This window comes from Scomber japonicus, chromosome 15, assembly GCF_027409825.1.
Source record: "Scomber japonicus isolate fScoJap1 chromosome 15, fScoJap1.pri, whole genome shotgun sequence".
Lineage (NCBI taxonomy): Eukaryota > Metazoa > Chordata > Actinopteri > Scombriformes > Scombridae > Scomber > Scomber japonicus.
In genome coordinates this window covers 17,308,869-17,333,226 of record NC_070592.1, presented here as the reverse complement: position 1 = coordinate 17,333,226, position 24,358 = coordinate 17,308,869, and the positions used below count along the sequence as shown (strand labels likewise).

The 24,358-nt window shown below is 42.6% G+C and overlaps 1 protein-coding gene across 7 annotated transcripts; it reads left to right on the top strand.

The window, feature by feature from the left end:
• Positions 1–1,128: 1,128 nt before the first annotated feature.
• On the top strand, positions 1,129–23,643 carry nfyc (nuclear transcription factor Y, gamma). 7 transcript variants are annotated; one of them, XM_053334212.1, is made up of 11 exons: positions 1,129–1,207; positions 12,840–12,949; positions 13,098–13,166; positions 14,569–14,682; positions 16,529–16,624; positions 17,702–17,878; positions 20,070–20,138; positions 21,140–21,295; positions 21,693–21,797; positions 21,898–21,957; positions 22,317–23,643. In XM_053334212.1, the coding sequence occupies exons 2-11, from the start codon at positions 12,851–12,853 to the stop codon at positions 22,434–22,436; spliced, it is 1,065 nt and encodes a 354-aa protein (XP_053190187.1). In that variant the 5' UTR covers positions 1,129–1,207; positions 12,840–12,850; the 3' UTR covers positions 22,437–23,643. The 7 variants fall into 7 exon arrangements, with proteins under 7 accessions (XP_053190187.1, XP_053190182.1, XP_053190186.1 ...); XM_053334207.1 differs by having other exon boundaries at positions 13,095–13,166; XM_053334211.1 differs by lacking the exon at positions 1,129–1,207 and adding an exon at positions 4,161–4,289.
• The last annotated feature ends 715 nt before the right edge of the window (positions 23,644–24,358 follow it).

Sequence of the window (24,358 nt, the reverse complement as noted above, 5' to 3'; positions counted from 1 at the left end):
GTGGTGTTTTATATCTTATTGTTACACAGGTGCACTTTGACATGTTAGGTGTATATTAGTGTATGACTCAGCTGGCTTATATTAAAAATTACTTCTACTCCTGCCTCATTAAAAAATTCCAGAATCTATAAATATGTAAATATATTTAATTTCAGAAGTTTAATAGTTTGACACATGATGCCTCCTTCTTCATTGTAAATTCTATTATAAGTGTTTGTGCGCTGCAGGCTTCAAGTTCCTGCACCATACTTATCTAAGTTGAATAATGGACTAGGATTTGCTCCAAAATATTTGTGATATCATAGATCATGCTCATAAGCCCATCTCCTCCAAAACTGTATTTTCAAGTAGCACAGAGAAACTTTCCACTTTCAGCAGATTGATGTGAAAACACAGTGAAGCTTAAACACGTAAACTGTAGGAAAAAGAAGGAAAACATATTTTTTAATGGAGGGGGACTTTAATTTCTATATGAAAAGTTGTTTTCAGGAGTTCACCTATGTTTCACTGTGATTAATAATATTCAAGGAGTTAATAAATTGTCTTCTACATTCCTTTATTTATTTATTTACTGAACAATCATAAAGGCACAAGTTATATTCAGGTAGTCATGCAGGTACATGACTTCTTTCATTTTACATATGTCTTATATGATGTTTACATTTCAATTTTTTTTTGTATTTTTTATAAAGCTTTATTGGTTCAGTAAGCATCATTTACAGAAACAATATGTTTTGAAACAGCAATAGTAATATGAAAATAGGGAAACAAACAGATATACAACACCAGGGGTTACAAACAAAACATAAATATGAAATAAAAATACTCCACTTGGAAAATAATACACAATATAAAAAAATATATATTAAAATTATAACAATACATTAAATTTGGAGCACAGCTTCAATGTTTTCACAGCTTTTCTATTGCAAAAGGTACAAAAGGAAGGTTAAGTTTTTAGCACTTTACATTTATAAATACTTGGCCAGGAATATGATGAGATTACGTAGAAAAAATAATGTTTACATTTCAATTAAATGAAAGAATGGTAGAAAAAAGACGTGGTAAGGGAGCGTAGTTGCAACGTCATGACGTTCGTGCGTCGAAGTCTTTCCGGTTCGAATAGCAGCCATCTTGTTTCCCCTTGCTAGCTAAATAAAATAAATAATACGCTGAGCCGGACTTCACTTCGACCCCGTAAAACAAAGTGAGTAACATATTAAAAATTCATCTGTATGTTGAACGTTTGCGAGAAAGTGGCCCGCGTTGGGTGGAAGCGGGGACAATTACTTCGCTTCTTTTCATTTGCTGTTCTTGACCAATAGACGATTGTTTTGGAAGATGAACACAGGCGCCATTTCCCTCCCCGCTCTCTGAGGCGCTTATTGGTGGCCCGCTGAAGGGATCACGGGCGGTCAGGAAACTGGTTTTCATGTCCGCCATATTGGCTCTTGTCTGAGTGGTTTTCAAACGGACTGGCCATTCCTGTTGGACCCCCGAATGGCGTCAGTTGCAGAAGGAACTTAGCCCCTAAAAACCTTGATTGGTGGAATCTAGTCCGAGGTTTGATTGGTCTGAAGGACAGATCCAAACGTTGTCTTTATTGGTTAGACTGCTTCTTCCTAGCTTCGGAAAGCTTTACTAACTTTCATTTGATGGTAGGGCTCGTTGTCCAGTGGCGATGAAAATTAAGGCACGTTGCAGATTGTCTCCCGTGCCGTGTAGCTGTCACCGGTGTTCATCTTCGACAAGCTCACATTAACTTCACTATCGTTAGCATTAAAGTCCCGGTCAGCATTGAGCATGATAGCAGTAGCTTCTAACGCTGAATGTGCAATTTTTAAAAAAAGCGTTAAAGCTGCCGATATCTCACAACCTGGCTCTACAGCTCTCATAATTAAAGTCGGTTTATTATTGCGACCTCAGTCTCTCTGTTGATTGAAAACTGACTCCTGCCTGCTACCTTAACTGGGACATTTGTTTCAATGCTACCACCTCCTGTTAGCCGCTTTGTTGATCCTAACTGGCTTATGTATCATCTAACGTTATTCATCATGAACTAAAGTTACTCTAACTTACTCTCAGTGGTATCTATGTGTGATTATCAATATGAGCCTCTGTTTTCTTACTCAGGTCACTGCTAGCAATACTGTTCTGAATAAACTCATAACGCTTAGATAATGAAATGATTGAAGTTCAGCCACAAGATCAAAACAAAATCACCCAACATGAAGCTGCATTAATGTTTTTGTCTTCATAAAAAAATAAATTGATAACTTTAGAGTAAATGTCTCTCAGGAATGTGTTTATTGCACATTAAAGATGATGATAAATAAATACCATCTCTTTGTTAGAGAATATGATAATTGCAAAGTGCCATTACTGCATCTCAGTTGACTTTATTAATCTAGAAGAGGTCCATTATTGTTCTCTTCCTAATTTAGTGTTCTTTAACATTACATTATATTTTAAATGACAAGATGAAGGTCACTCATACAGTAAAGAACTTAATCTGAGTAAAACATTTCATGTGGTTTTGTGTGTTTGTGGGTGAATGCATGGCTTGGCCTAGCTACCCTGAGGAAGCTGTGTGTTTATGAAACTAGCAGTCTAGCTGGGGTGTGTTTATCTCTAAACAACGTCAGTGAGAGCAAACATGTCTCTGCTACGGGCAGCGCAGGTCATGGGAAGGTCTCATTTGTACAGTGACCTTGCCAGGTGTCATTACTGAGGCATTTTGGGTAGCCAGAATGCACCTACAGAGAACTGCTCTGGCAAGGCAGCCATGCTAGATAGATTAATCTTTGTGCAGCACCACTTAAATCATTAACTGGATGGCTGTAGTACCTGCTCTAGTCCCCATGCTCCTCACAAAAATAGAAAAGGGAACATTTAGCTTTGTTTCTCTTGAGTCTCTCTCTCTCTCGTTCTCTCACCCTCTCTCCACTTGTTCTACCCCTCCCATCCTGTAACAACTCTCCTCTCTGTCCTTCTCCATCCTTCCGGTTCCCCTCCCCCTCTAGGTTTTTCATTGATGGGGCAGGTTTGCTCTCTTTCGCTCTCACTTAAGCTGGTTGTGTTCTTCACTACAGTCGGGATTTGCAGTAATATGCAGCATAAGCTTCAGGTCGAACCTCCATCTTTTGCACAAGTTATCAGTTAAAGGCTGCTCCGGCTAAAATTTCATTATCATAACACAAAGCCTCTGTCACTTCTCCACACTTTATCTAAGCTTTACTTAGTCCTAATCAGTTTGCATACACGATGTGGAACTACAGATGTAGTCAGTGGTGCATTAACACCATGAGTTGTGCACATGAGCGGCGTGTCCTGCCTCTGTGTTCTAAAGTAAAGGTTACTGTGTTGGAGGTATGCACATTAAACCAGCGTCAAGTTAACAAGAAGGGCATTGTGTGACATTGCTGACGTGGTTTTTTGATGACGTTTTAATTGTGGAAGTTGCTGTGAGCGTCGTTTTTGGGGTCAAGACAACATTGTCTTTGTTTACAGACTTTCACTCATATCTCTTAAGTCTTGTTTATCCACAAATAGGACGAGAATTAAATACACTGCCCCCCCCCCCCCCGGTGGCTGCTCTCCAGTCAGCTGATTTTTCTTCGTTTTGTGCAAAGACTCAAAGATGATATGTTTTGCTGTAATTAGTGTTTGTGAAAATTTGATTGACACTATAATTAGGATTTTATTGGATTAATGTTGAGATTGCAGTAAACTGCATATCTAAACGTTGTTGTTTGCGTCATGAGAATAAAGTCTAATTCAACTCAATTCATATGCTGTGTGGATAATGAGTGACCACGCGTGTAGACAATTCTGCTCCTCTGTTAGCATAACATGAACAATACAATAAATCTCAATATAACAAGTCGGCTGACTAGAGGCTAGATGTGTGCAGTGTGTACCTGTGACTGTGAGCAAGGATGAATAAGAAAGCAAGGGCAAAATGTGTATGTGTGTGTGGATGTGCATGTATGCCTGTGCACACGTATGAGACAGCGAGTCTGCCCAGTATGCTTTTGTACTTTAAATCATGTGGATGCAACATGCGGCATCCTTTCTGGCACTTCTCTCAGCCAGTGAGGGCCAGTGTGGCTGCCTGCATCACTGTGCCGTCAGCCTGTAGCAGCTGAGCGGAGGCGGGACAGAGGGAGACATTTAGTTTGACATTGTAAATAAGCAGAGAGCAGTTGTCAGAGAGCAGCCCGTGGAACCGTTCTCATCCGTCCAACAGCAGGAGAGGCAGGGACCGCCTGAGAACAAACAATGCCGAGGCAAGCCACCACTAGCACACCCTCACACACTCCCCGAGGAGCTTTCCATAACTTTATTTGCTCTTTTTCACCTACTCTCCTCTCTACTCTCTCTTCCTCTTTTCTTTTCCCTGACCCCTATCCTGCAGCTCAAGGTAACTTAGAGCAGGAAGTTGGCTGTCGGTAAAAGGGGGTTGGGTGGAGGAAAGGGGAGGAGCAGGGGATGTGTCAGTGCTGACTGATGTGTGCGACGTCCAATGGCGTGGGAGGACTCTGCGCTCTCATTGGTCGCAAGTGTCAGAGTGAAGTGGGAGCCCGGTGTGAGGCGGGGTTTTAGTATCATGTAGCAAGCTAGATTGATTACTCTTGAATGTTAAAGGGGAAGGAGGCTAGAAATTTTTGTCTGTGAGTCGGGAGTGCCGCTGTACTGTTTGCCTGCTGTTGCGCTGTTGCCTGCTGCTGTGCTGGCTTTCTATTCCCACTCGCCCTCTTCTTTTGCGCCGGGCCAGGGGTCAGCTCAAAGACAAACGCACGGGGGTCACTGGCTGGTAGAGAGGGAGAGGGGTTAGTGAGTGAAAAGAGACAGAGAAAGAGAGAGAAAGAGAAGGTCAGCTAGTTGAAAGGACTTGATCAGAGGAGAAACGAGAAGAGGCACCGAGCTTTATGTTTTTAGGCAGGAGTAGGACGTTGGGGGGCTGCTGAAGGAGACGGGGCAGTGGGAGAGAGAAGGGGGAGGGGTAGAAGGGGGGGGGGGGTGCTGGGCTGAGAGCCTTTTTAAAGCCATCCAGTGGAGCCAGAGTGCCTTTTGTCTGTTGATACGATCAGGGGACCAGAGGAAGTGAAGGAGCTTGATAGAGTTTTTCTGTCAACCTCTGTGCCTCTTCTTCCTGCTGCTGCAGCTGCTGCTCTCAAGGAGACTTGAACGGGGCTATCTGTTTCCCTATATTCTGCTCCGCTCCAACAGTGCAGACCGTTCACCATGAAGGGCACAGGGGTAAGTCTGACCGCTAAAAACACACTCAGAGAGAAGACCTGTCAAGTTGGTTAGGCTTTAGGTTTTTGGAGCAAAAAAAAAAAAAAAAAATAGTTTGCCTGCATTCACTTTCTGTTGTCTATCTCTCTCCATCACGCTCTGCAGTGATGAGACAGTGTCTGTCCTCTGCAGCCGTCCCCAATCCCCCTCCCTTTCCTGTCCTGTAGTACTCTCCTTGGAAGATTGGAGTTTTGTGTGTGTGTGTGTGTGTGTGTGTGTGTGTGTGTGTGTGTGTGTGTGTGTGTGTCGCTCTCATCCATGTCCTTCAGTTGTCACATCAGTCCAGCTGTGGCAGTTTTACAGAATGGATTGCGGTTAAAAAAACAAACTGTAATGGTTGTTAATGTTATGAATTTGTTGTGTTTTTTTTTTTTTTACCTTCAAAGTAACAAATCATAGTGGAGTCTGTTGCTCTCTTCGGCTGTCACTTGTTGTGTTGTGACTTTGGACCACCATCCATACAGACACGCACCTAAACACTTACTTGGAGCTGGGTTATCAACTGCATGGAAGTGCAACGCTTCCACACTCTGACATCACGTGCACTTGACTTTCTTTGTGGTGCTGATGTCCTGGAGGCCTGTGGCCGCAGTCCCTCAGCGTGCTGCTCCGGACCCCACTTTCCTCCCCAACGTCCTTGTTTACACGTTAGCGCCAGTCAGTGACGCAGAGCTGAGCAGTAAAGATGGCATCCATGTTGAAAAGGAGATTTGTTATATATGTATGTATGGGGTGGTGCTGGGGTCTCTCTGAAAGGATATCTCTCAGTGTTGTTGTCACTGTTGGTGTCAGGGGTCCCCAGGGGTGGGGGTGCAGCTGGTTGCAGTGACCTCAGGATCCCCCAGGCCCCCACCCCGGCAGTGCCAGACGCCCAGATGGGACAGACTGTCAGCCTGTCAGCTTCAGGGGCAGAGGAGGCTAATAGTTTGATCTGATCTCTTCTGATGGAATCTTTGGAGGGCTCCTCTTCTCTCTCACTTCTTCTCTCTGACTCCCTTTCTCTACCCTCCCTCGCTCCCTAATTGAAAGTTTCCATTGGTGCCTTTGACAAAACAAAGTCCCGTTGGGGAAAGAGAGAGAGAGAGGGAACGAGAGAGAGTGTGCGAGAGATTGAGCGAGGGAGACTAAAAATAACTCTTAAGTTGAAGCCCTTGCTGCCAAATCCCAGGGTTGGCTGCTGTCTGCATGAGATTTGAATATCATTTGTGCCCCACGCTGTACCAAAGGCACACCGGGGGAGGAAAAAGTAAACCAAACATGCAAACTGCCTAGACATGGCTCGGCCTTTCAGCTTATCATTAAGGTGACCACTTTTACTCTTTATTCACTCTTTTGCCCTTGCCCCCCCCCCCCTCCTCCTCTTGTGTTTTTACATGTGTACACTGTCACTAAAGACAGTGTGACCAGCCAGGGGGAGTCAGCTTTGCTCCAGCGTTGTAATATGCAGGTAGCTTTTAGCCCTGCCTACTTTGACGCCAGAGACCGGGCCTAGCGTTGGATGAAGGTCACAGGAATGTGAGATTGGCTCCTGCAGTCTCTCTGTCAGCAATGAGAAGGAAACATGTTAGAGGGAGATGAGAGGACGCAGAGGAAGCAAAACTCAAAGCGGGATACAGAACACAGCTAATATGTGCAGTATGTGATGTTTTTATTAAGCTTCTTAGAAAGTACACAGCCTGAACCACCGGGGTCACTTAAGTGCTGCAGTGAAAGTTGAAAAGCCTGTCCTTCTCTACACCCCCCCCCCTCTCTCTCTTTCATCTCTCTCTCTCTCTCTGCCCCCCCCCCACCTCTCTCCCTCCTCCCCTCTCTGGTTTCTCTCTCCTCTGTTGAATGACCTTGGGAGATCAGTGACTAGCACTTCCTGGAGTTGGCTTGAAGCAGAACCAAGGGCAAAGTTTGCAGGGCTGTTTGGTCGGCCAGTTTGGTCCAACCATGCCAAAGGGATGTTGCACTGCAGGTCATGATGTGCGTGTCTTTCGTTATAACCCTGTCTGTCTTTTTTTTTTTTTTTTTTTTTTTTTTTAATCACAAAACATTTGCACCAACATCTGTGAAAATGCTGTGCGTGCTCCAGTGGTTAATCTGTAATTCCTAGCTGGGAACTTCTTGTTTTTTGTTTTGCCTGAGTAGATCATTTACCCCGCATGCCGTAACCGTGCCAGTTTGTTTCTGTGTGGTATTTGTGATTGGGTTCATCAAGGTGAACGCTTTAATAATTGAGGATTTGTAAAAACACCCGCTTTGACTTATGGCCGTCATGTTTGTCACTGTGACGTTTGTTACCCAGACTGTGTTTATTACCTCTGTTTGGGTGCAGTAAATCAGAGTGAAGCCGTCATATCAAACACTAAAGGTTAAACATTAAGTTTAACTTTCAGTGGTTCAATGATATGTTCTGGTTTACGGTAATGTATGTTGTGTAAACATAGTTGCGCTCCCTTTTCTGCTTAGGAAGCTAAAACCTAGCAGGCTTCAACCTTTCATGACCTTCCTCAAAACTGCCCGTTCTACATCACTGACAGTTTCATACGGGGGGCTTGTGGAAACCTTTTTACTAAAGACACCGTCAGTGAGGCAACATTCATCCTGTAGTTACTTGCTATTATTTTATACAAAAATGTCTTTCGGTTGATTTCATCATTTATAGTGAAACACAGGAGTAACCACTAACCGGTCCAAGTGGGTTCATGTTTGCTCACCGTACAGCCTGATGTTTTATCTATCAGTAACCATGAAGAATAACAACGTGGAAGGTTACTTTAAGGTCATAACATTTTCTTTTCCTCTCTGTCGTCCTCTCCCTCTATCAATTGTTAACATGTTCATTTGCTTACATGTGTTGATATGCTAACAGTCATTGGGAATTGAAAGGCAGTTGTAAAAAATTGTAAAAGTTGGTTTTAAAATTTGTGTCACAATCTGCAGTTAGCAGTATATTCAGTAGTAGTATATTATTAGAAGTATATTCTTGGCAACTATGTAATATGAAATTGTTTACAGCACTGTAAAAAGTGAAACAGTAATTGTAGTTGTCGCTGCATTAACTCACAGCTTATGTGTTAATTGTTAATAGTCTTTCTCACTGCTTTTCACACTTATAAATGAATCAAATTGACCAGACACATTAGCTAAACGGCTTCACTGATAAAGTTTCTCTGCGATCAAGAGGGAGAAAAAAAACCTGCAAATTCTACTACTCGTTCACATTTCCACGATCATTTGTTATAATATGTGCCTCTTATATTTCTTTGTGGGTCAGGTCCTCTCAGAGTAGATCTGCCTCAATATAAGGCGTCAGTCCTGCTTCAGGGGAAAGATCTGGGATGAGATGATTTTTTCTTTACCATGGCGACAGTGTGATACTGAAACACCTCAGGGAAAAGTTCACTCCTGTGCCTCAAATAGGCCTTCAGGTTGTCCCAGACTACCTCGCCTCATTATACATCAACTACACTCAGCAAAATTAAGCTCAATTTACACCAACTGTCAGGTCATTAAGGGGCAATTAACTGCAGAACACTTCACTCTAACCAAAGACCAATTAATCCATTTGCTCTACTGCTCTCTTTTTTAAGACAATGTGCAGTTTTTGGCTGAAACTTTCCTCTCCCAGTTTGCCCTTTCCTTCCTCTTCTGGTTATCTAAAAGAGCAAATGAAGAGGAATACGGCTGAGCGATACTATCTCCTTGTTTTTCCGGTCTTCTGCGCCGCTATCGGGTTTATTTGGACAGGAATTGAAGCCTCATGTAAAGTGGTGTGATGTCAGAGTTGGAGCGAGTTGCTGATGCTGCTATGAGTGGCCACTTGATGTGACGTGCCAGTAGGCAAGGGAGGAAGGGAGGGAGGGTTGAGAACGAGAGAGGAGAGGCGCAGGAACAGGCTGGCAGAACAACGTTAGCGCTGATTCAGCTGCTCCAAGCGTAGAGCAACATTGACTTTCTCAGAGAAGTTGGAAGGAGGGGATCAGCCGAAAGTAAGTAAGACAGAGGAAGAGAGAAACGCACGCCCACGAGTGACAGAGAGAGATGGGAAGTACTGAAGGAGAGACAGGAAGAGAGATGTGGAGCCGCTGCAAGGAGGAAGAGCAAGTTGCTGTGTTGGACAGTGTCGACAAAGCACAGACATCACATTTATCCTCAAAGACAAAGTGAGAGAGAGAGAGAGAGAGAGAGAGAGAGAGGAAACCCAACACCGTCACCTCCTGTCTCAATGACCTGATGAAGGACAGCAGAACCGCAGGGAAGAGGAGAGGAGAGGAGAGGAGAGATGCACACTGCAGAACAACACAATGTTCCCTAATATAGCATACAGTAGCAGCTTAGAACAACACGGCAGTGATGAGCTTATAGGGTTCACTGCACAGTCCAACGGAAACAAGAAAATCAAGCACACATGACAGTACAATACATTCATAACATTTGTAGACACCACCTACAGCGTCCTCTTGCAGTGCTGCAAACGTTAAGTGCAGGAAATGCCACAGGAAGTGAACTGGACAAGCTTAAACATACTCTTAAGTACAGATTTCTATTTAAGTCCTGCAAAGCTCAGTCTGGTTTAGAAACCTGAAATATGGAAACAAAAGTGTGAGTGCAGATGAAATAAGCTGTCTTGACATTAGTTTGTTTGCGTTAACCTCCAAGACCTTTTTTTACAACTCCTCTAACACTGACATTTATTAGCTTTCAGGGAGTGTCGTAATTGATTTCCTTTGTGCTCGAGTTTTTGTTTGGTTATGACTCGACCCAGACCATAGCAGGTGTTTCACAGAGTCAGCGGAAGACATTACACTCTGTGCTTGTGTGTCAGGCATCGGCTGGCTCCCACGCAAACTTTCCATAGATACGAAGCCTTGGGAAATATGGTAATATTGGTGTACTGTGGGTAAGCCGGAGGAGCAACACTCAAGGGCGTGTTGATACTCAGTCCTTCACTTTTCTCACTTATGTTTCTTTTACCCCCCCCCCCCCCCCCCCACACACCTTCTCACGCTTCAGCCTGCCTCTCATCACACTTGCTTTCTCATCGCATATTGACTCCACCCCACCCACCTCCCCTCCACCCCTTGTGCCTCCGTCTGCTGCTGTGGTTAGTGTATAGCTCTGTATTTAGATTGAAGGTCACAGGGTCACTGAGAGGGGGTTGGTGTGTATGTGTTCGCTCTCTCGCTCTCTCTCTCTCTCTCTCTCTCTCTCTCTCTCTCTCTCACGCTCTCAAGTGTTTTAAAAGAAAACGTGAGAGTTTAAGAGAAATTAAGTGTGTGTGTGTGTGTGTGTGTGTGTGTGTGTGTGTGTGTGTGTGTGTGTGTGTGTGTAGCAGAAGGAGCTGCGGTGGCCTGCATGTTTTTTTTACTTATCAACTCGTCAATCAAATAATTTGCTATTTTAACTCCTTTATCCGTCTTGCACTTCCTCTGGGCCTTGGCGTTGTTACCATGGTAATTAGCCTGATGATTTATTGTAATGCCGTTAAGTTGAATTGTATCTTGAAAGGCTACCAGTAGCAGAAGGCCACACAAGCTGGGCGCGCACAGATACACAAGGCCGTCTTGTTCAAAGAAATTATCACAAGATCAAGTGCTGATACAAGTGGTAAAATGTAGTTTAGCTGGAAAAAAACAAATGGTTCTCATTGCTCTCACACTGCTCACCCTATTTGCATGGTCACGGTGTCAGTCATGGTCACGTTGTTCAGCTTAGTGGCAGACTACACAGAGACCACGAAAGAACCGGCAGAGGGGAGTTCAGCCGTCGGGCGGAGGAGGAGAAAAAAAAAAAAAAAAAAAGAGACTACAATTCCCATCTGTCATTCCTTCCACGTGGAATGCCAGGATTGTTCTAGTGACTGCAGGATTTCAATCAACCTTGAAATGCAACTGGACACTGGAGCGTCAGACAGAGAAAGGGAGACATTGTCAAGGTCAATCACTAGCCTGGCATGCCATAGCTACATGCAGCCTGATTGATTTATATAAAGCCACCCCCCCCCCCCTCGTCCTCCCCCTGCTGCCATTCTGTCTCATTGATTTAGGCTACACTCTGTCGAAAACTCAACGACAGACCAGGATGCAGCAGCGCTTCTTCTATATTATTCAGTAACTTCCACATTTGCTGGAGAGGCAGTCTTTCCTGTCAAAAATCAATCCGGTGAAGGGCCTGCGTTCTGAATTAGTGATTTATCAGTGTAAAATATTTACAACTGCACTTAACTGGTATGAATAAAGGAGCTGACATGGACCCAAAGTCAAAACCAACCGCTACACCGCCACTGTAACAGAACCAAGAGGGGGAGACACTGGATGTAGGCTTTGAAAGGCCGTCTTTTGTTTTGTAGTGGTCTGTCAGCTGGACCAGAGCTGCAGCCATTCATGCTTGTTGGGCCAGAGTGAGAAAAGAAAGGATAGGAGACCCCCCCCCTCCCCTTTTCTCCCAACACTCTTTTTCTTTGTACTGTCATGTGTCTTTTTCTCTGTGTGTCTCCCTCTGTCTGTCTTGTTTGACCCACATAGCTAGTTTGCACAGCAGTGTGACTGTGGCCCTGTCTGTCTCTTACCACCCCCTGTTAAAGCCTTTGGCACTTTGTCTTAGTGTTGGATTAATGCTGAACTGGACAAGGCACTGCCCCTCCCTCAGCAACACACACTAACGTCCCCCGTCTCCCCTGAGTAGCCCCACACACTCATCTCTTGTTCTGCCCCCCCCCCCCGTCCCCCCACCTCCATGTTTCTTGTTTTTTCTCTCCCTGCCGAATCTTTTCACCGAGGTAGGGAGAAAAGCGGGAGAGTGAAAGAGAGCGATCCAGACACTTCAAGATCTGCATGCTCAGACAGGCAGGCCAATATTCCCCCAGCAGATTCCTGGCATGCCATAGTAACCTGCTGGATCCTCTTTCCAGCAGTCAGACCCCTTGTAGAAACGCTGGCTCGTATGTAACAGTTGCTTTATTTCAGTTTACAACTTTTGGTTAGTTTGTGAGCGTATGTGTATGTTCACAATCTATTAAAACTAGACTTCAATTGTTGTTAGCAGATTGTTTCTCTATGACACAAACACAAAAATACACGTTCCTCTTAGATCTGTGGCTTCAGGATTGTCCTCAGTGTGGAGTCACCAACAGATATTGACTTTCACATAACATGGTTTGTGTTGGCAAAGAAGCTGCAGCTATGTGCAGAAGGTGATAGAGCCATTCATAATTAGGCAGCGTGCAGCCCGTCTGGTGGTGGGATCTTAGGCATGTCAACATCCCACAAGGACAAGAATAGCAGCCTGCCAGGGCCTTATTTTAGATTTCACTGTATTATAATTATAGGCCGTGATAGGATATGTGGTCCTGACACACGGGAAGCTCTGTGGGCAGCGCAGGCCTGGCTTGAACTGACACTATATCCTAATGTCCTGGTGTCTTGTGTCCTTGAAGAATGACTTATTTTGAGTGTCTGTGACTCTTAGCATGCCATGTCTTTGTTTTTGTTTTCTAATATTCAACCTTTTTCTTCCCCCCTCACCTCCTCCCCTGTCTTTTCTCCATGTAGCAGAGTAGAGGATGTCTGCCGATGCGTTCGGGGCCGGGGGCAGCGATGCCCAGCAAACTCTCCAGTCCTTTTGGCCCCGTGTCATGGAGGAGATCAGGAACCTGACTGTGGTACGATCACTGAAACAGACAGACACCCATGTACCAACAAAATGAACAATGATTCAAATGTTTTAATAATTTCTCTCAAGACTGATGAACATCCTGCTGTGCTCTGTTCTTTGTCACCAACCGAACACCCGTCTGTTAATTTCAGAAGGATTTCCGTGTGCAGGAGTTGCCTCTGGCTCGAATCAAGAAAATCATGAAGCTGGATGAGGATGTCAAGGTAAGAGGAATTGACACATCATTTTAGGACAATATTTATTATACGCTGGGTGTACAGAAATGTGCAATCAGAGCTGCACACAGCAGATCAACTATACTCTTCAGAAAAGTAGAGAAATGAAATGCACTATAAATATGTTTGGTTTCCTGATAATTTTCAATAACCAAAAACATAACATTGGGCGAGTCTGGGGAAAAAGTAAGTAGCAAGTGCCTTCTACCAGTGCTCAGACCACTCAGTGCCCATGAATGACCTGTTGGACTCAACAGCAAGGACTGTTTTATGATGGAAATATTATCAGCTCTTATGCATTCAGCAGTGTCTGTTGAAGTCCATTACTTATGTCAAATGGGTTTATATCAAAGCATAATAGTGTGCATAGAGGAATAATCAAGCATCATTAAGTAAAATTACAAAGCAGATTGTGTAATAAGTAGTTGTTAATGCCACTTAGTGTTGCCATTAGCAGTAGCTGTTGAGCTGTTTTGACCTTGTATAGCTTCACATTGCAGAGATTCTAGCTGCTTTTGCTGAACATATTGCTCATTTTAACAAGTTGTTGTTAATGTTGAACAACTGGGAATGATAAAAGAAGGATTTGATTTGATTTGATTTGGTTTATTATAACCAATACAAATACACCTTGATATCAATTCACAACATTTATTCAAAGAAATATAGCTTACCCATCTGCTAACATTTGTCAGCTGCATTAAACTTGACAGTCAAAGCACATGTAGGAGTAATTATTTTTCCCAAGAGATTATCAGCAACGACTGTTCATAGTCTTTAAAGACAGAACCTTGGAACATGTGTGTGCATGTATGTGTGTGGCTTGAAAGTGTCGTGTCAAGAGCACTATCCCCTTAGTTAAGCAGCAGCTTAAAGTGGTAAAGAGATCAGGAGATCACTAACATATCTGAAGACCAGACCCTTCTGGCAGGCCAGACACAGCAGCTTTTCACTGCATGTGTGCATGCACATGTGAGCAGTGTGGCATTATTTCAGCCCGTGTTGTATGTCTAAGCTTCACATTTATGTCCTGGTCTGAGAGTTCAGTGCTACTCAATGTATAAAAATAGAGTTTAAAGTTTCCCAATTTGCTACCTGAGGCTGGCATGTGACTTTACAACTGAAAAGGTGAAGAACAAACAAAGGTCTGACGGCTAGTGAAGATTAAAGTAAAAATAATGTAAATGTTTTGGTTTACACTTCTCCCAGGAAGCAAAGTGGTTTTGTTTGTGTGATGTTTTGGGCTTTATGCAAATGAATGAGTGTATTTCCTATTATGTAGCACCTGTGAGGTTGTTGCAGCTATTTGTTTGTCAGGTCCTGAGTGATTCATGTAGCATATAACATGTGGGCGTATTCAACCAAGTGTAACTCCATCTCCACTGTACAGATGATCAGTGCAGAGGCTCCGGTCCTGTTTGCCAAGGCAGCTCAGATATTCATCACAGAGCTCACCCTCAGAGCATGGATCCACACCGAGGACAACAAGAGACGCACACTACAGGTCAGATGTACACACATAAAGTTGTGTGACTTCTGTTCTCGTCATTTTCTTTTTACTCTTTCATATCTTTACCTGTTCTTCAATATCAGATCACATTTGTGTTTCCTTACCTCTCTCTTGTTTCTTTACATACCTTTATTCTACCACTCCTGTCTCACGTCATTGGATCATTTTGGTGTCTTTTGTCACTTGTATATTCACAAAGTGCTTGTGTCTGTGTGCATATACAAGCAGAGACCCCATATCAGCATCCCCTTGAGGAATACCCCTCTGTTTAGTTTTGTCTCCCTCCATTGACTTTGAAAGCAAAGCCATGCGGGCACCGGTGACCCACTTTTACCTCCGGTGCCATTTTGCCTGCATTGCTGTCCCAAAGTTGAATAAGATGGACTCTGGGAATGATGTGAGGGGTAAAAGGAAACTGGGAACATGAGAGCACTGATGGGAACAGTTGGGAAAATCAGACTGGAGCTTGTCTCACCTGGATGTCAAGGGGGGGGGGGGGGGGGGGTGCGGGGTAGAACATAAAAGTCTTTAAGTCCACTTTATCCATTCACATACCTCTGAGAGATTAGCAGCTCATGGATATGTGTGTGTATGCCAACGCAGGTAGAAAAAGAGGCTGGAAAAAAAGAGAGTGTAATTGCTTTCATCGCAGTTAGACTTGGAGGGGTCTTAAATTGAAGACCTGCTTTGGAAGTGTGTTCACTTTGCTGTTGTCTTGGCTTATCTGCATCCCACAGTTGATTTTTTTTTTTAGATGAGGCTCTCAGTTGGAGAATAGCTTCAAATAGTTAGTCTATTTACTGCAAAGGTTTACATGTTGATCACATTTTACACCACAGATGATGCATTAGACACACGTGACGTTTCAACTCATGAATGTGTTATTTTCTTGTGTGTACGTGGGGGAAAATGTGCTCTCCTTTTCCACACGTTTGCACATACACACACGTGCAGAGCCTGAATCCTATTGTGAAGAGGGCACGCCAATTGGGTTCACCATAGCAACGCTCATCAATAGAACAAGTGTAGATGTGACCCGGTGCTACCAGATATTAATCAAGCGACTATAAATAGCCTCTTGTGCAGGGAGGGCCACAATGGGGGGTCCTGACAGCCAATATCCTGTGGAAAATTCCAGAGACAGCACACTGCTGTGGATATAGGAAGGGGTATAGCAGCACAGCCTGTGATCATGAGGGCAGGAAAACATAATTTCTGTTAATTGTTTGACCCATCTCACACACACAGGTTCAAGATTGTGATGCTAGTTTTTTAGTTTTGGTTTTTATTAATTCATTTGCCTAAAGCTACTGTTGGTAAAAAGAAAGTTGTTGATCTGACATGTAATCTCTTTAGATCTGCAAGTCACCATTATTTTCATCTTTGACTAATTTGCCAATACATTTCTTATTGTTTTGTCTATAAAATGACAAAGATGACAGTTTTGCTGAGTCCAAGGTGACACAATGAGTCCACCAGTCCAAAACCCAAAGACATTAAATCTACAATAACAGAAGAAAACCAATAAATCCTCAAAAAGCTGAAATGTTTGCAATTTTTTGCTTGAAAAGTGACTCAAATTATTGATTTTTAAAAAAAAATGTCCCTTTGTTTCAGCTCTAAACTTGTCCTCTCTTTCTTTGAGCTGAGTTATCAAAGCAAATACAGTGCTACTGGGAACTCTATTTCAATGACGCAGTAGCCTGTCATGTGGCTATTTCAAGAGAGCTGACGTTAGGCCTTGTGGCATGTTTATATATAGGTAGCTACATGTATGGAAATAGTATAATCAAACTGTGACTACATCACTTGACCTTCTGTGTCTTTGTCATGTTAACAGAGGAACGACATTGCCATGGCGATAACAAAGTTTGACCAGTTTGACTTCCTGATCGACATTGTGCCCCGGGACGACCTAAAGCCTCCTAAACGACAGGTAGGGAAGCACACCAACACTGACTGGCAAACAGCTGGTGTATCCAAAGGTGATCTGAATTCAGAAAATACATTTCTTCACATGAAAATTAGACATCAGAGCTGATTATTTGTGTCTTCATCTTTGTTGGCAACCTGGAGGTGCTGTAAACATCCTTGACTGGAAGCTGGGATTTGGAAAGCAAGGGCTTTCAGTCGGATGTTTGCAGCATCTTATTGCCTCTGACAGCCAACAGTAGTACCAGCTATGACACTGTAGCTTTGAATATGTCCTGTACCAGGGACATTTCAGTTAGGATAAATTAAATTATGTTTAAGTTTGCTGAAGCTGGAGCTTGATGCACTGTATAAAAATTTAGGATGCCAGATGGAGGAGTGAGAGATTTACATTTGTTGTCAAGTAGACTGTCTCCAGACATGTAAACATCCTACACTCTCAGCTGTGTTGTCATGGAGCTGGGAGAGGGGTGTTTACGCTTCTGGTGATGGAGAAACCTCATCAAGATGAAGCCCTGCTCATTAGTCAGTTAAGACACAGGTCGGCATACCCTGACACTTAATTTGTGATAATTGTTAGATAGGACTCAAGCCCCCGTGCCAGCAAGCATCCAACCTGCTGAAGTGTGCTGAGTTAACAGAATCCCAACACACTCTGACACTGCATTTCTGTGGCTGACCCTGGAAGAGGACGAACAGAGAACGTGTTTCAATATATAAATCAATAACTGTCATATTATATCTATAATACATTAGAATCATAAATATCTGGTACAGTTCTTTTGTGTAAATTGTGCAAGTTGATCAGAGTTAACAGCACATTCAGTCTGTACAGCCTCTAGGCCTGAAGTCTATGGTATTGACCAGTGTGATGCTTGTAATGGATCTTAGGTCCAGATTACATTACTCTTCTGCAGCCACAGCCCATCAGTTATTTATCAGACGTGTCCTCCTCTACCGTTACACCAGCAAAAATAATTCATGGAGATGTAATGGACTGATAAGCCTCCTTGTGTGTGTGTGTGTGTGTTTGTCTGTGTGTGTGTGTGTGTGTGTGTGTATGTGTGTGTGTGATCTTCAGGAGGAGATGCGTCAGTCAGTAGCTCCAGCAGAGCCAGTGCAGTACTACTTCACCTTGGCCCAGCAGCCCGGAGCTGTTCAGGTGCAGGGCACACAACAGGGCCAGCAACCCGGGGCACAAACAGCCACGACCATCCAGCCGGGACAGATCATCATCGCACAGCCACAGCAAGGACAGGTACTGTCTACAAAGTGTCCCAGGGTTTAACACAAAGCATTTCAGAGTGCAGTGGACCTGCAGAAAAAGTAAAATCAGCAACAATAAAATGAAAGCACAGGTGGATATGAGAATATCAGGCAAACACGAGAATTATAGACTACAGCTGAGAGGCTGAGTTACCCCCACAATAACATGCAAATAACCAGTCGAGGATGCCTCTGCTAAACCTCCAATAAAAAGATATTGTGTGTGTGTGTGTGTGTGTCTCTGTACCACCTGAAGGATTACCAGTCTCCCAAATAATGTTAAGTAGTACATTATAAACTGCACCCGATCCCGGGAATCCTGCTGTAAAAGGCCTGTTCCTGGGGTAATAACACCTGGCTTTATTGATATTAGTCTTAGCTCATATTTAGGAGCTGACCGCTCTCCCACCAGCAAGAATAACTGAACCTCAGAACACACCCAGTGTATATAACTACTTCTCTGAAACCCTATCCAGGAAACATTTGACCTGAACACTTTAGCTGAATATTAATATTGTATATTATTTTGTATATAAATTATGTTTATAGACACATAAAATACTTAATGTAACTGAAGTTATTTAAATTCATCTTTTTCCCCCAAAAAATATAAAAATAAACACATCATACAGCTTTACAGTGTGTGAATCTGGGCTTAAATTCTGATTAATATAAGCATGAGGTATACACAGTATGCGTTGCCTTTAAAAGTTAATAACGCAACAATGGATTCAAAATCTGCCCTCATCTTTAATAATGTATTATCTTTTTTTAGCTTTGGCTTTTGTTTTTTCCTTTTTCTTACCTGTTTGTCATCCTCACTGGTGCTGTGTGATTCAAAAAAATTGCTGAAAGAAACAAAAACTGGGCATTAATAGCTGTATCCTAGCATACATATAAACACTTACTCAATCTCTCACACACAAGCACACAGTATTGGGGAGTGAACATTCACCCCTCAGGATCATAATCATTTCACTACCCAATAAGGTCACAAATATATTTAGGAAAACGTTTCAATTGTCTCTCTCTTTCTCTAATTGTCTCATTTCTACTAGTTTTGCTCCTGAGTGCTCCCTGTCCAGCTTGGACTCTGCATGTCATGTAGTTATGCTGCTGGGTTGCTGTGGTGCTTCATGCTGCTTCAGCAGACTGCCTTTAGCTGAGCTGTCATACTTGTTTAGACCTGGCCTGATTCAGTAGCGCTGCTACTGCTGCAGTCCCTGCAGAGAGCAGGGAGGTCACACTTTGACACTCACCTTACATAGACTCCATTGTAAGCTATTTACAAGGTAGCACTTTAAAAGGTGTGCCTTACGGGAATAAGTGAAAGATTTACATTTAAATCTTCAAAGAATGTATTCTGTTTGTTGATGTGCTTTTGAGATCAGATAAAAAGCTGGGATGTTCAAAGTTTCACCACAACTCTCTGTGTCATTGCAACTTGGTAATTGTATGTTTCCTATTCCTCAAGTTTGTTTGGTTTGTTGTTTGCCAACATAATCCTAGTGCACCTTAGCATCATCACAATCCCTCTTTTCAGTATTCAGATTCCATCATTACTTCCTAAGTGTCAACTAGTGTAAAAAACAAAAAAAGATTAGCCTGCCATTACCTATCAGGCACATCATGTCATGTTTGTTCTGCGGAGTGAGGTGCTAACAGGAAGTTCTTTAGAATATGGACTGACAAATAATATAAAGAAAAAACTGAAAGTTAGAATAGTGAAAGGTGATGGGCTCATTTCATTCCCTTCTTTTTGTATGTGTCCATGTGCAGAGCTTTCAGTGTCACTAGTTGTCACTGTTGAACCAATTCTGCCATTTTTTTCTCTATGAGGTCACCAACTCTCTCTTATAAAACCACAGTTGACATTACTTAAGCTGCCAGGAACGTCTCATGCATTTTTTAAACCTGTCCTAACACAACCATGATTGTTATTACATGTTTTTGTCATTTCACCGCAGCCCTCCCTGTTTTTACTTGCATTTCTGATAAACATGCTCCTAAATGTCATTTGCTGCTTATATGTCACAGTTTGCCGCTCTAACATTTAAGCTTTCTGCGCATACTCACATGCTTATATTCATGTGTTAAGTTGTTGCAATCGCTGCTTTCTCACTGTGTCTTTCTCTCATTTTCTCATTCTCCACCGCCTGGTCGTTTATTCTGTCGGCCATCAGATGCTTCAAGGTGCCACCATGCAGCAGTTACAGCAAGTGCAGGTGCAATCACAGGGCACACCCATCACGGTAAACACACATGCACACGTCCATTTATATGTACATTACTGGTTGCCATAGCCCTTTAGGTGAGGAGCTTTGTCCTGCACAGGTGACTGAGGTCTGTGAAGCCAGGCTCAGACTACAGTTTTAAAATTGGGTTACATCACGCATATAAGGAGAAACTTGACAAATGTTCACTTTAGTGACCGCAGCAACTCACGTGATCTTATGAGGAAGCAGATGTAAAGAAAATGCTTCGCAGTGAGAAAAAACTAAAGCAGTAGGCTAAACGTGTCTAGATGAAAAAGGGGTTGTGGAGATGCAGTCAACGTGGGTTGTCTGTTCTTCAGCGAGAATTGGAGGTGAGATTGTAACTGTCAGTTTTAATAGCTGTCAACAGTAGTATGCTAGCTAATGTTAGACTCAAGTGCTAAAATGTTCATCAATCAGCTCTCTCTTATTGGCTATTGTAGTCCAGTTTGGAAAATAATGACTTAATCATCCTGATTTTAACTCCTAAATATCAAACTGATGAGCAGTTCTGGAGGTTTTAAGATTGGATTTGTCAACCCTACATTTTACCAGATAATCTGGGCCGAACAGCGGTACTGACTAACTTCCCAGACCAGATTTCTCCTCCAATTGTCAGGAGGGGCGAATCAGGGATAAATCTGCCCAAAACACCTGTAGTCTGAGCCCGGCTTAAAGGTGACCACAGCTTGAGATCAGGTGGCCTTTCCTGCATAGACCAAAGAGAATGAGAGGTTTTCAAATCTGCTTTGTCATCTTGTGTCCTCGTGTCTTTTGTGCCTGCCTGATGATCTTTTAACAGACTTATAAAGTGAAGGGACACATGAGCTTCAGACTGCTGGGTTACAATCTTATTCCAGGAAAGTCAGTCATCTCCTGGGTCCCCTTTGCTTTGTGTCAATCATAAACCACATGCCTGAACCAGTCATTAAACAACTAATGTGTTACTTCTGTCTCTTTCTTTCTTTCTTTCTGTCTTTGCTCTCTCTCTCTCTCAGAGCGCTCCAGTGGCCATGCAGGTGGGTGAGGGTCAACAGGTACAGATTGTCCAGGCCACAGCCCAGGGTCAAGCTCAGACAGCTCAAGCCCAGGGCCAGACCATGCAGGTCATGCAGCAGATCATCACCAACACGGGAGAGATCCAGCAAATTCCGGTAAGAAATGGCATCAAGTTGGAAAATAAAAGTGAGGAGCATTAGAGGAGGCAGAAGCCAGCATTAGGTGATGAAGCAAGCAGTGGAAGGAAAGGTCAGGGATTTGAATGAGGGGAAGAAGAAATAGCCCCAAGCGGAAGCAGACGAAATGCCACAGTAGCATGTTTGCCGCATGCTGTTACTGTAATGGCGGTTGACTTAATTAAGACTATGATTTTAGTGAATATTTATCCTTCACTGGGAGTCATCAAACATACACTTTTAGAAAATTAACAATTCACTAGAGGAAAGTGAACGTTATGGTTATCTAGAATAGGAAAATGGCTGTGACCTCTGTGTTCGAATGACATTTGTTCTAAACCAAACTCTGTCTCCCCCTTGTGTTGAATGGGTGCAGGTGCAACTAAACACAGGTCAGCTACAATACATCCGTTTAGCTCAGCCTGTCTCCGGAGCACAAGTGGTTCAAGGACAAATTCAGACTCTCGCCAACACGCAGCAGGTAATCACAAAGAGAAAAAAAATCAACCTGATATCCGAGCATTCACTTGACTCAATTAGTTATGTGTTGTAAATGAATAACTTTTTTGTTTTGTTTTCAGATCACACAGACAGAGGTACAGCAAGGACAGCAGCAGTTCAACCAGTTTACTGATGGACAGGTACTGAATGCAAAAGAATATATTTCATTTGTCATATCTCAACCTTTGACAGACATTTTGAGATAAAAGGTCAATTATATATACATGTACAGACCAAAATCACAAGTTACTGTACAAATTTGCCTTAAAGGGCTTTATAGTTTGTACAGCACACTTGATTCAGATAAGGAAAGATTCCCATATGCAGTGAATATTGGTCTATTTTCAGGCATGTGACTTACTCGAGTTTGCTCATTTCTGTCTTATTAGCATTTTAACATCATTTGAATTAGTATACACAGGTGCCACTTGAAGGAGAATGAACCAAATGCATCTGACTACACCCACACCTTCAACATCTTTGTCTTTCTGTTTTACAGCAGTTGTATCAGATTCAGCAGGTGACAATGCCAGCAGGACAGGAGTTGACCCAACCAATGTTCATTCAGTCCACCAACCAGACAGCTGACGCACAGGTCACGCAGGTCACCACTGAATAAGCCCAGCCAGGAACCTTTCCTTCACACACACAAAACACACACCAGCCCATGTGATGCCGACACATGCAACCAACCCTGTCAAAGGACACTTGATAATCTTGATTTTAAGCACGGACGAGGGAGCTAAAATCTTGTAACGCTCATTTTTTTTGTAATAAATTTAGTACACTGGATCAAAAACCAAAGGGACACTAATTGACTTTCTTAAAACATGTTAAATTACATCAATGCATAGTTTACGTTTTTTTTGTACTTCTGTAACTCCGCATCTGTGCAGAAAGTGTGCACACACTGCCACAGTCCCTGACAACAGTCTTCTCCCCCTCTCATCTCTTGTCCAAACTTAAAAGGTTTTTAAAACATAAAAAAGTGTGTGTTTAATTCCTTCCTTTCTACTCTTCATTTAAAAATGATTTGGGGAAGTGTCCATCTCTGTCTACATTACCTGCTTCTGGCCTGTTTATCTGTGGTTGGAGGTAGCCATGGGACACTTCACCTCTTGCTTTCCTTATGGGAAGACATGAATCATACCCTCTTCATTGTTTGTCATGTATTTGATGGATAAAATGAAGCCATATACCTCAGATATCACTTTTTACAACGAGTCAATCTAAGGGATTGCCAGAAGAGGTTTTAAGATTCAATGATCATTTCATGTAGTTGTGTTGTTTTTCTAAATTTAATGATGAAGCATGACTTAACAATGTAAGGGCTTCAAACTGTGTAGTCTACCTGTATGTGACACTCTTCTATTTTGTTCTTTTCATTCACTCTCTCTTCATCCCTCTGTCTTGAGAGTGGGGAAACTGTTCTCTGCCTCTATGCAGTTTCACTCTACTCGGGTTGTTCTGGAGTCTTGTGCCCTGGTTTAAGTCTCATGTACAAACACATGACTCCGTCAGGAGCAAAAAAACAAACAAACAAAAAAAAAAACAACAAACAAAAACACCCTTTTTATAGATCTCTAATTTTTTTTTTCAATACAAGTGTTTTTTCTTTTGATTTTAAAATGATGTTTGGCCTCATATCTATCATCATTTTTGTACAGTAATGATTATTATCAATGTTCTTCTTATTATTGTTTTTGCATGTAGTTCGAACTGCCAGCATGACATGCAATAGATAGGTACAATTTTATTTTTGATGTTCCTTTTTTGTAAGCAAACTTTGTTTGTGAGAAAAAATAAAAACCATAACTTGTCTAAGAGTCGTGTTTCCATTGTATTTTTGGGGGATTTTGCGTGGTTATCTCATCATCTTCTTTTTGTTGTTTTATTTTAGGTGAGTTAAGCACGTTTGTGGACAGGAGACAGGTGAGAAATGCAACAGCACACCAGGAGATAAGACAGTAGAATCTCAGGGTAGACCCAACAGCACAGCCTAAAATATGTTGAAGTATCTCTGATCTTACAGGTGTAAAATGAAAGCAATGTTATAATACAAAGATAAAAGTATTTTAATGCTCATAACATATTTTAAATGAAGGCCAAGAGAAAAAAATGTGTGAATATGAGGTCGTTTGGAAACTGTGTTATGCTTCTAAATGACCACAAGAGGGCAGCACTCATCCAGCACACTGTAAATTCCTCTGTTACACTAAGAGCACCTGATTTATTGCCAAGCACAGGTTTATCATTCTTCACCACTAGCATTGTTTTAGCAGCATGGACATATCCAAAGTGCACAACACTGCAGCTGCCTGGTAAAAATGTGCAATCAATATCTCCACATTGCACAAAAAACCGACTATATGAACATAACTAATCTTATTTCTGCTGCCCTCCATGGAGTGCTGGAAAAAAATTCATGTGCCAGAGAAGGGCAAGCGGTTAACAATAGAGTCACGAGTTATTTGGCTGGAGACTGCTCAGCTCCTGTGAGATCAGACTGCATTCCTTATCCGACCTAAATCTTAAAAGGAA

What these genes read in the sequence shown, in the direction of transcription:
- nfyc (XM_053334207.1), top strand. Translation starts at nt 12,851, where the DNA reads ATGTCTGCCGATGCGTTCGGGGCCGGGGGCAGCGATGCCCAGCAAACT. An exon ending in ACAAGAGACGCACACTACAG is followed by an intron (nt 14,683 to 16,528) that starts GTCAGATGTACA and finishes TCATGTTAACAG; the next exon opens with AGGAACGACATTGCCATGGC. An exon ending in GAGAGATCCAGCAAATTCCG is followed by an intron (nt 21,296 to 21,692) that starts GTAAGAAATGGC and finishes GAATGGGTGCAG; the next exon opens with GTGCAACTAAACACAGGTCA.